We start from the raw sequence: 12,739 nt of genomic DNA, 5'->3' as shown, positions 1-12,739 counted from the left end.
GTTATTAATGTTATACCATCTACGTTATTGTTTCTTGTCTTTAATTAAATCCATGTATTGTGATGTTTTGTCTAAGTATCTGGGTAATAGGGTAGCCTAGTGGTTAAAGCCTTTGCTCATCATGCCAAAGACCTGGGTTCGATTCCCCACATGGGTACAATGTGTGAAGCCCATTTCTGGTGTCTCCCGCCGTGATATTGCTGGAATATTGCTGAAAGTGGCGTAAAACCATACTCACTCACTCACTCCTAAATATCCTGAAATGAGGCTGTTGTCATGGTTATTAGTTGGAAGCTTACAGTTATATATGGCAGACTGACACTGCCTTAATTACTGTATATTTAAATTCCTACCATATTTAATTCATTTCATATAAGTGTACCTGTTATGTATGTCTCAAGTTTCCCTCTCGTGGGAATTATTTGAAAGATGTATTTCTATTTAATTAAATGTTTTGTCAAGGGAGCTAGGCAGCCATTAATGTCAAATGTTCCAGCGAATATCACACATTTAAAAAACCTTTTTTGTTGAAATCACTTTCAATAATAGATAGAGTTTTATGTAGGGCGGTACACTTTGTCCAACTATTAAATTACCTTTGTGATTCACATGCTCCCAGCGATCCAACTTCAACATATTCCCATAATATTTTTGTAAAGGTATTCATTCTCCCGCCGTATTCTCATATATACCTATCACCTCGGAGATATCTGTCACTGCCTCTCCAAAGAACATTCTTTTCAAGGAAGTACGTAGCGTCTCATCGTTGAGAGGCCTTTCAATGAATCACATGCCCTAACCACCCGCCAACACACTCCAACAGTTTTCCCATGATGTCTGAAGCAATGCTTTCACTTCAGTAGTAGAGCGTTTCTCTATCTCCATGCTTGAAGAGTTGTGAAGGATGTGTTCAGAGAGCGCTCACTGTTCAACACAGCATGGAATTATCTGTAACCGATTCATAATCACCAGCTTTTGATAAGAGCTGTGTTGGTTTCAGGAGCATATTGGCATAATCTTACTGAGGCTTGTTGGTGATGGGGGAAATTTCTTTTCTTGAGGTTCGTTGTGATTAGGATTTGTTTTTTTGATATTCTGCTTCTTTTTGGATTTGTGAAAGGTGGATTTTGATGCTTTTTTAAAATTTTGTATAATTATTGTACCTTCGAAAATATGAATAATATATATGTTGCTAAGAAGGGTACTGTGTGGAATTTATTTGTATAAAAGATTAAGAATTGGCTCTTGTAAGTCATTTATTTCTCATTTTCTTAAATTATTCAGAACAATACATATAATATACCATTTCAGATGAAACAAATTGTCAAAATTAATGGAAATAATTTCATAATTTTATGTCATCAAATGTGGGAATAATTTAAATTCAATTAAGTTTTTCAAATCAAATCTGTTAAAAATCGTCCAATTAAATTACAAATAACATTTCCATTTTTTTGTTCTGCTTAATTTGATTGGCCGGGGTAGTGTTTGTGCAGGGCACATGTTGCAGCAGGTTCAGTTGTAACAGTGGGTCTCTCTCCCTCCAGTGAGCTTGTCACACAGTGGCTGTATCTAAACCAATGTTGATCAACCCTCTCGGCTATTGAGATTGGGGGTAACGTTTACCCCCTAATGTAACGACCTGATTATTGCTAGTCCACTTATCAACACCTGCAAAGTGCGTCATCTGTGCACTTGATCACGCTACTGAAATCGGGTACTCTCCTCAAACAGATGGATATACGAACGGACTCTGTGCCATAAACTTTCATTCCTTGTTAGTTGCGTGATTTCCATTGTTTTGGGATACTTGAAAATACTGTGAGATTTATTCAAGGAATGACGTTATCATACCACGGCACTCTTGAGCAATACCGACCAAACTACTCTCCGAGTTTATGTGTTATTGTTTGACTTGGAAACTTGGCTGTAATACGACATAACTGTTGTTTTTTGTCTTCATCAGCTCATTGAATCACAGTTTGTTCATCTAGTGACTAAAACTTTCCACGTGCTTATTAACACATGCAGTGATTTTGACGTTTTGGATGTGAAAAGAAGAATAGTATTCAGTGAGTTGGATTTTCATTTTGGGATGAGTATGTAAGTGTCAGTGAAGCTTACACCGCGTCATAGTTTCAGAGGATATCCATTATCAGTGTGACTAGCTTGAGGAACTGCTTGATTTGGCTGTAGAAGAGACAGCCATTGACAGGTCTATTCCCTTGTGAGGACAGCCTATCTCTGTGTTGACATAACAGGATTATGTGATCTCCGTAGACACATTCAAGCTATAGGACTGGTGACCAGTTGCAGAAACTGACTCTATTGAAGGGGCTGGAAATCTGTGGAAACCTGTCGAAGTCAGTGGAAACCTGTGGAAACCTGTTGAAGTCTGTGGAAACCTGTGGAAATCTGTGGAAACCTGGAGACACTGACACTACACATATTTTATTTGTACTGTCATTGATTTTTGTGAAATCGAACTCTGTGATTTCACTTCTGCTTTTTGTCCGCGTGGTTTAATGGAAGAATTTTTCCTTATAATTTCTTTCTTGATGTGTTGATATCTGGATAATCTCAGAAAGTGTTTTTCGGTTTCGACATTCAGAGAATTTTGATTTGAGGATATGATTGGCTTTACTCAGATTTTTGTATAAATGTATTTAGCAGGGAACTGGAATATTGCGTGAAGTGATTTGATATCGTCAAACTTGAGAAAAAGGGTGTGAAAGTTCATAGATGGAATCTATGCTGAATAGACACAAAATGAGACGTTGACCCAGTGTAGACTACATACCCCTGCCACATTTGCCGAAAAACTTTTATCGGATCCTACAGCTGCATTATCAACCAATCACCATGAGGAGGCCTAAGTTGTGAGTATAGCTGGATATATAGTCAAGTTACATCTGTCCTAATAAACAGAAGATTGTTAAACTCATAAAACTTCGACTTCAGTGCTGAATAAATATGAAACGTTTTTACTGGTCGTCCACTTAATTAAGGAAATGGTTGTTTCCCTCGATACGTACGTTTTGTATGTTTTTATGTGATGCCAACTTTCTGGAATATGTATTTATCAGAAAGATGTTTTTGTGATGAAAACCCAGGTGTGAGGGATCGTCCAAGTAGTCCCTTGGCTCTCATTGGCTAGCTGTTCTTGTGGGTTGGGTCCACAGCTGGCACTGCAATTTGCTGTGCAGAGTTGTGTCCCTTAGATCAATACAGGATGTGGGTATGGAGTTTGGATTCCTGATTTGATTCTTGGTTTGTCAACTTTATTCTCATGTTCATCGGTTCCCAAAGTAGTGAGGTCAAATGTGGTTTAACGTTGTGTTCAAGACTATTGCTCTTACATAGCGACCTACATATGTGTTATTCCAGACTAACAATTGTTTTATTGCCCACTGAGATACAATACCAGGGTAACATGGATACCCCACTCACCCACAGTATTCTCCAAGCTGACCAGTCCTTGTTTTGTCCCTAATGCCAAGTATGTTTGTCCTAAGAGGCGACTAACGGGATCAGGTGGTCAGGCTCGCTGACTTGGTTGATGCATATCATCGATCCCAAATGCGTGGATCGATGTTCATAATGTCAATCACTGGATTGTCTGGTCCAGACTTGATTATTTACAGACCGCTGTCATATCGCTGGAATATTACTGAGTGTGGCGTTAAACAACAAACAAACAAATAAACATGAGACAGGATACCCACACTGGTTAATGTCTAGGAATTCTTAGGAACTGATGCACCCACTTCTAAGTTTATTTAGGGAAGATGGTATAAGCCGTAATCAGTGTTTCTTGTGTAAGTTGCCATTTTATGATTTTACTTCTCCAGAAACTAGTAGCAACTGGATAAGGGCCATCACTTATTACCTCCCTTGTTAGGCCCTTGCTAAAACATGTATTTGTTATCATGTTAATTTTTTATTATGTACACAAGCTTTGAGCAACCATTAGCAGATGAGTCTTCTGGTAGCTATTCAAGCTTTGCCATGATTCCATCTCAGCTTGTGGTGACTGCAGGGGCCATGGGTGGCCCAGCTGTGCAGAGTTGTGTCCCTTGGGCACGCCAGAAACCTATGAATATGGGTTCGAATCCCGGTTAGCCCCGATTATGTTTCTAGGTTTGTCAACACCATACCCCTGCTCGTGGGTTTCACGGGAGTGTTAAACGTCTGAGACCTGCATCACTTCGGGCTTTCCTCCCACATTAAGCTGACACGACGCGATATGACTGGAATACTGTTAAAAGCGGCGATAAACCCAACTCACTCAATTGTGGTGAGTGTTGTGCATGGTTGATTCTCAATCTATGTCTCATGGACCTGATGGGAAAATTTGATGTTATTATTGCGTTTATTACAAACCATTACAAACTCAATTTACCTGTATTGTGTGACATCCAGTTTAAACCAGACATGAAATTACATCTGATATAAATCTGCAAATCAGATAAAAATCTTTCAAAGTGAAATACGACCCGCAAGATTATTTTCCCCCTCATAATATTACAGGTCTCAGGAACAGAACAGAGTCATATTTCTCATGTCAAGTCTTTGATAGATCTACCTATCTCGTCTACATCAAACTTAGCACAAACACACACTCCTGTAAATTGTTTAGTATATATACACAGTCCTCAAAGGTAGATATCCTCAATTTGACTGTTGCTTGACATAATAAACTTTCCCCAAGATTCTAAACACGATGTTTTTATGGCACATTTGAAACACAGACCAAGAGACAAGTTTATGAATGCTATTCAAACAATTAATTTATACCGACCACAGATCAAGAAAAGTAAAGGTCTAGTAGAGAATATACTTTATGTTGCCACTAGGTATCAATATATAAACAGTGTTTCAAGAGTACCATATTTCCTCAGTTAACTGACCAGGGCCCTGTTCCACAAAGCATCTTAGCGGTATGATTGTCAGCTGACGTATGGCAGTTAGGATCGATCAACTAAGCACTTAGATTGTCGTAAGTCTGTGCTGACGTATGGCAGTTATGATCGATCAACTCAGCACTAAGATTGTCATAAGTCTGTGCTGACGTATTGCGGTTATGATCGATCAACTCAGGACTAAGATTGTCGTAAGTCTGTGCTGACGTATGGCGGTTATGATCGATCAACTCAGCACTAAGATTGTCATAAGTCTGTGCTGATGTATGGCAGTTATGATCGATCAACTCAGCACTAAGATTTTCATAAGTCTGTGCTGACGTATGGCGGTTATGATCAATCAACTCAGCACTAAGATTGTCGTAAGTCTGTGCTGACGTATGGCGGTTACGATCGATCAACTCAGCACTAAGATTGTTGTAAGTCTGTGCTGACGTATGGCGGTTATGATCATCTTAGTGCTAAGATTGCTTTGTGTGACAGGCCCCAGGTCCTTGTTAATATCAGGTTAATTTGAGATTTGGATGATCGAAGAGACCAAGCCAATATGCCATTTATGTTTGATTAGGGGCATTATTCGACACATTACAACTTCATAGTGTTCAAACACATTGGAATCTGCCCAAACTGGACTCTCACTATGCAGGTTCTCTGTAAATAGTTGACATAATATATGGTCCCAGATTCACTCTATTTAATAATCATCACGTAAAAATTTGTCTAATCTAGACTTTCTTTACCCTGGATTCAGAACTGGACATGTGAGACTAAGTACCTGAAATCCTCATGGAATCATATAACGGTAACGCTCTTTTTCAGGGTATTATCATTTGCAGAAGCCAGAGGTCTTCCATTAAAAGACCGAGGGCTCCTGCAAATGATAATGCCCTGAAAAAGAGCATTACCATTATTATAGCTAAAATGGATGGAATTTGTTATCAAATAAAAAGAAATAACAATAAGGTTTTTAAAACATTTACTGCAATCAACACGAATGTCACTGACCCGCTTTAACAAATATGGAAAGGTCATAGATCAAACCAGATGATGTCACTATTGAACGTGACGTCACCTATCCCTATCCTATGACGTCACCTAACAATGGGGGTGATAATGGCCGTCGTCAAGCAATATGAGAGCATTATCAAATTACAGTGGCCCGCTCATTTCTGATAACATGTGGGCGGTTTAATGATAATTCTATCCATTTTAGCTACAATGCTCCTTAATTCAAATTAACATCTCAAACTCATATACTACAGCTGGTATCATCATGTATATTATTGGGTATTACTTAATTAACATTGTATATTTTTCACAAAGCATTACTTAAAAAGAATGGAATAAAATATACTCAACTCTTAATGGAGGAGATACGGTTTTCAGACAAGTTTGGTATTCTTGACCGTCAAGGGAGAAAATCATTGGTCTCCAGCTTCCCCTGGCATTTCTTTGATGTTGTTGCCTGGATTTCAAAAAATGGTTTTGATATCGGATTATATTTTCCCCGATCTGTTGATATCCGGGCAGGGGATTGCAGAAGAAAGGAGAGTTGTTTTCAGTTTTCATAGACTTGTGGGTGGCAAGGGAGGGGTTTATTTTTATGAGGGTTTTATTTCCATGTATTTCAAACATTTTTATATCACTATGCTTTTGTAACATTTGAATTTCATTTTGTTCAAAAATAGCTATGGTGGATGAATGATTCAAATGAAATGAAGATCATACTGTTTCCAGCTTTTTTTAAATTGTGTTGGATTGTGTTAAGATTCTTTTTGCAGCTTGCACTGACATTGAAATTGTATCTAAACAACTGTAGATCTTTCTTGTTTTGATAATTTTAATACTTTTTTTTTAATTCCAAGACATGGTTGAAAGATGGATTTCTTTACTCTAAGAAAACTTCAGATTTCAAATGTTTTTGGATCAAATTTAGGTCAGACACCCTTGGTCACATGACAGTTAGTTTCGAGCCAACATTCAACATGTCAATAATATTTTGAATTTGCCCAAAGAAATCTTTAAACAATGACGGTGTGGATGAACTGGGTTATGAACATGTGCTTCTAGTGCCACTGATTGCCACCAGGTGGAGGTGTTTGGCTATCCTGTCAGATCGCAGAGTTTCTTGGTTTGCCGCGGAAATGCCACTATTGTGTCCAAAGAGTGCTTCCTTTCACCGGGAGTCTTTCAGAGTGTGCAGGTCATGTTAACATGGGACTACCTTAGGGATATGTGATATTCTTCACAGACTGATGAAGTCAGATCTTGGGAGGGTGTTCTCCTCGTGGAGTTGAGAGGGTAAAGTTCATTCATTGTGTTTGTGGTATTTGAACTAAGGTGATAGTTTTGATAGAGATGTACTGTCTATGTTTTCTCACCTTGTCTTTATGTAAAGCTAAAAAGGTTAAAGATAATATATAAATGTCATCTTTGATTTTAATAATCGTTTCAAAGATGTTATAATCATTCTTTGAATGCCGAGAACAAGGGTTTACCAGAGACTAATTTTGATCAAATCCTTAAAAGTAATTCTTTATTTATTGTCAAAAAATGAACATGGAAAACCAGTCATCATAAAGACCCGTGAAGATTCCGGGGTAGAATAGGTCTTCAGCAACCCATGCTTGCCGTAAAAGGCGACTATGCTTGTCGTAAGAGGCGACTAACGGGATCGGTTGGTCATGCTCGCTGACTTGGTTGAAGCATGTCATCGATCCCAATAGGGTAGACCGATGCTCATGATATCAATCACTGGAATGTCTGGTCCAGACTCGATTATTTACAGACTGCCTTCATATAGCTGTAATATTACTGAGTGCTGTGTAAAATAACAAACCCAACAACCAACCAGTCATCATAAAAGTGGATTTATGGCAAATTTAATCCATGACAACCAAAGGCAATAATTTCCTGACTATTAGTAAGAGGTTGTGTGTTAGTTTGAATCTTACTGAAGACATATTCAGGATAAACGTCCGAGACCACTGCAGCATGAAGGATGCTGATTCTTAGAATTGCACTTGAATACATTATGCATTGTTGGCAAATGTCTTCTGATCAACTGGAAGGAGAGCTTTCACAGAAGAGACCACAGAAACAGTCTTCGGCACCTTGTGTTTTTTGTCTGAAATGAAGCAATATCTCTGGATTTTAGAAAAAAAGCAATTGAGTGTCTTGTTTCCTGGACTTTTTAAGCCAATTTATTAAGATGCAAGAGAAAAATAGAAATCAATTAGAGTTGACACGAGGTAGAATGAAAACACACAAAAAGACATGCACAGTCATTTTGTCTACTTTGTTAAGACGTTCAGTTTAAAGTTGATATCAGTTCAGGATATTCTGAACTTACATTTCATTATGAGAATTGTCACAATAAGAAATTTGTATTTTTTTGTGAGGTGTGGTTAAATTATCAGTGACTCGTCCAAGGCAGCCCATATTCTCACTCATACAGGAGGTCTTATGATTACCCTGTCCTAGCAACTGACACAAACAGTGTTTGAAATAATTTTAAAACTCAACAAGACAGTTGGGCCAGTGACTCTTAGTGTTACCTGCCCCTCTTCAAAGTTACCTGCCCATCTTCAAAGTTACCTGACCATCTTCAAAGTTACCTGACCATCTATACAGTTACCTGCCTGTATTCAAACATTTAGTCCGTCTCACAGACCCTGATACAAATATATATCAAATACAGCCCATGCAAGTCTATAATGTTTGGCAAGTCTAGATTACTGCAGTATCAGTATCTGAAAATGAAGAAAGTCACTGGGCTCCCTTTTATTATATTTTTATTGATAAAACCGAACAACTGTTTTTTTCTGTACGATATGTTCATTTCAAAGACTAGATGTTAGTCTATCAAACATTATAAATATTAAGAACTCGCAAAAAATAAGAGATATATCGCGTCTTGATTCAGTTGAAATAAACTAAATAAGTAAGTAGTCTTACATTATCTGCCAGACAGTCGGAAAAGTGGAGGAAAATTTGCAGCCCGATAGAAAAGTAACCAGCCACGGGCAGGCAGGCCGGCAGTTATTTCAGACACTGAACACAAAGAACACTGGACACAGTGTTGTTAATGAAATGATAATATGATGATACTCATCTTTACTTTGGGGGTAGTGCGGTAGCACAGTAGATATACCAGGTTTGATTCCCAACATGGATATAGACATTGTATATAGGTGGTTCTTATGTTCCCTGTCTCCCACTCACTCAACCACTCACTCACTCACTCAACCACTCATCAACTCACTCACTCAACCACTCACTCACTCAACCACTTACTCAACCACTCAACCACTCAACTAACCTTTCACTCACTCACTCACTCACTCACTCACTCACTCACTCACTCACTCACTCACTCACTCACTCATCAACTAACCACTCATCAACTCACTCATTCATTCAACCAATCAACCACTCACTTAACCACTCACTCACTCATGGGTGAGCAGATATAAACAAGAGTTGATCTTCTATATATCCAACCACTTGACAGTCAGTAAACAAGTCCCTTAGTCCATAAATAAAAAATAATAATAAACACCAGATTTGAAAATGAAAATATAATCCACAATTTAAAATCAATCATGTCAATATTTACCCTAAATCACTTAGTTTCATAAGCAGATAAACAAGTAGCTATGTTCTATGTAAACACGCTTGACAGTCAGTGAGCATTTTGTCAAACAATTCCACTTCGATGGCCGTAGTGTTTATAAACAGTGATATCTCTCAAGGAACAAGTTCCTATGAGAACTTCCTATGATGTTTAATGAGGGTAATTAGCGTTCAGCATTACGTAATGACCCCAGCGCTATCTGGGTCGCTGATGGGAGGTCCAGGGTCAGGCGAAATATGAGGAAGTTGGACGCACAGAAGCCAATCAACCGATAGCTCTCACTAGATTATGTCCTATGTAAACTAGAACTTGAAGGAATGTGGAACGCTCTCGTTCATGGAGTTAAACAGTATTATGGATTTCTGAAACAAAAGTAAGTGTGGCTGGTGTGTGTTTGTCAGAAATATTGAGTGGGCACTTTATTCTACAAATGTGTGGTAGACCCAGGACGTCTCAAAAGGAATATTTTGTATAACTGGTCTCAGTTACTGGATTCATGATTAACAGATTGTGTTAACTAAACGGAATGCAGTACTCCATCGACCCTCCTTGGACGTATAGTATTTCTCAGTACAGTTGAAGTCTAACAGACTAATATGCTGGTTAGAAGAATTTGTGTTGAGTAATTCATAGTTTGAAGTTAAAATATGTTAGGAATTGGTGCACTAAATAGGTTTTAATTACTTAAACTTGATCACACTAGGTTATAAAATTCACAGCATGAAAAAATGTAGATTGCTTAAAAACATTTCAGATGAAAATTTTTAAAATTGAGATTGTACAGTATTCATGTACTTTATCTGCTGATTTTGATAAAATGTTGTCCATAATCTTCGGCCATCAAGATGTTCTTTCTGTGTTCATGACTCCTTGGTGATGGGAGGCGAGGTTTTGTGAGTAGTGTTTCAACAAGGATGTCTGAAATGAAAGATTGTGTTGCAATTCTGTTTATTTTTTCATCAAGGAAAAGCCTTAAACTGCGATCTCTGTACCCAGTTTTGTCGTTTGCTGAAATGTTGCAAATGCAGCTTGGATTTTCATGTTAGTTAAGTGTGGCTTTAAGCTGATTGTATTCCATCAATATCAGGGCAGGTAGAACAGAAGTGGGCTCACAAAAGGTACCCATGTGGGCCAATTGTGTCTCATAAAGCCCTGACAACATGGATGCTCATGCTTTCGACCATTGGTTTGGCAGATTCAGACTGTAGCATAAAGCAACACTCATTCTATGGTATCCAAGAGGTTATAGTACTAAGACCCGGGTAGAATAGGTCTTCAGCAACCCATGCCTGCTGTAAATGCCGACCATGCTTGTCCTAAGGCGACTAAGGGGATCGGGTAGTCAGGCTCACTGACTTGGTTGATGCATGTCATCGTATCCCAACTGCGTGGATCGATGCTCATGATGTCAATCATTGGATTGTCTGGTCAGACTCGATTATTTACAGACTGACGTCATGTGGCTGGAATACTCACTCACTCACTCACTCACTCACTCACTCACTCACTCACTCACTCACAATGACAATCACATGCAATGACATCATAGTTTTATTAACATGGTAGTGCTACTTTTCACTTTGCCCTAAGCAGTTTGTAACATGTTGTAAAATATTAATTAATTCACATTTTGTTTGATATATAACGATGGTGATTTGACTTTAAGTCTGTGAATCTTACCTTCACCACTTAATGACTTAGGAAAGACTCCTGAGACATGACTCCCAAGTCGCAAAGTGACCACAAATTCAAAACCTGCAGAAATCCTTAAACCCCATTCTACCTCCTCACCTTAGCACATCCAAATCCCGATTATACAGTTCTTTGCAAATGTGCATTATGTGATTAAATGGTGATCTCTCATTGGACGAGAACATTTTTTTTCTTTGCTTGTAATCTGTTTCCCTGCCTTATTTCTTTACTAAAAACAGTTTATTATTAATGTGGCTTTAGTTGTAACATCTTTGAGGATAAGGATTTGAGAGATTTTAACCAGCGTTCATTTAAAAGAATATATGACTCACATAGAATCCGTAACGTTTAATAATTCACTTGGTGACATTGATTGATCGCGAAAGGGATTTTGCTTTACAGATAAAAAGTGCTCTTTTAAAAGGTTGTATGCATCAATCAAACATATTTGATTTGAAATATGATCTAAGCACTGAATGCATTTACGAGTGCATTTTGAGAAATAAATGAACTTTTGTTGAATTGAGTTGAACGGAAATGTGGACATATTTGGAATCGCTTCATTTTGGATTAATGGGATCAAAGACCTAAAGTATTCTATGTGGAATATTCTTTTCTGTGGCAGGAAAATAATGTTTTGTTGGTCTTGAATGAAGGATTTCTTTCCAAATTCTTAATGGACGAAGATGCAGGTTGATGTTTTTCTTGTGTTTGGACTTTTTTCAAAAAGTGAACTATCTGTCAGGAGTTAGATGTGATCAAATGCATAACCACAGTTTTAACATTTGTACCATTCAATCAATGGAGTTTAGATGCGTAGAGGGATACCACAAGTGTATCAGAGGCATTTTGGTAGCCAAGTGGTTAAAGTGTTCGTCTATGATTATGATTGTCTTGGTTTGATTTCATATGGGTTCAATGCGAAGCCCATTCTGGGATATTGCTGAAAGAGGTATGAAAATCTTCTCACTGATTTGTATTGGGAAATTTGGTCTTCAGAATTATCACTATTGTTTGAGTGATTGTTTCAAACTAATTTGGGGGCTCGGGCGGCCCAGTCGTCTAAGGCGCCGCGATTCGCTGTGCAGAGTTGCGTCCCTTGGGCACGCCAGAAACTTATGATTGTGGATTCGAATCCCGGTTCGCCCCGATTATGTTTCTAGGTTTGTCAGCACCATAACCATACTCGTGGGTTTCACCAAAGTGTTAAACGTCTTGAGACCTGCATCACTTGGGGCTTTCCTCCCACATTAAGCTAACACACTGCAATATAACTTGAATATTGTTAAAAGTGGCGTTAAACACAACTCTCACTCACTCACTCACTCACTCACTCACTCAAACTAATTCATGAGGCCATTCAAGCTGTACAAACCCTACTTTGACCATGCCTTCGAAATTTTTTATTGCTCTCCATTGCCGTATTTATTGGCTTGCTTCATTAAAGTGTCATGCTTTTCTTGGGACTTTCCTCTCACAATTAGCTGGT

At 38.3% G+C, this 12,739-nt stretch overlaps 1 protein-coding gene across 13 annotated transcripts in view; it reads left to right on the top strand.

The window, feature by feature from the left end:
• Positions 1-12,739, top strand: part of LOC139471376 (rap1 GTPase-activating protein 1-like) — a 326,858-nt gene that overhangs the window by 264,568 nt on the left and 49,551 nt on the right. Inside the window, exon 1 of one of the 13 annotated variants that reach the window (XM_071253716.1) lies at positions 1,447-2,879. The exons of 11 other annotated variants lie outside the window; for them this stretch is intronic. In XM_071253716.1, the coding sequence (XP_071109817.1) occupies positions 2,863-2,879 (17 nt within the window). In that variant the 5' untranslated portion in view covers positions 1,447-2,862. Of the gene's footprint in view, positions 1-1,446; positions 2,880-9,883; positions 9,932-12,739 lie in introns of those variants that run through there. One more of the 13 variants, XM_071253721.1, reaches the window with a different exon arrangement.

The sequence above is a fragment of the Haliotis cracherodii genome, unplaced genomic scaffold (assembly GCF_022045235.1).
Source record: "Haliotis cracherodii isolate W230 unplaced genomic scaffold, xgHalCrac1.p SCAF_22, whole genome shotgun sequence".
NCBI lineage: Eukaryota > Metazoa > Mollusca > Gastropoda > Lepetellida > Haliotidae > Haliotis > Haliotis cracherodii.
Note: the sequence above shows the minus strand (reverse complement) of the source record. Positions and strands in the feature narration are given on the sequence as shown.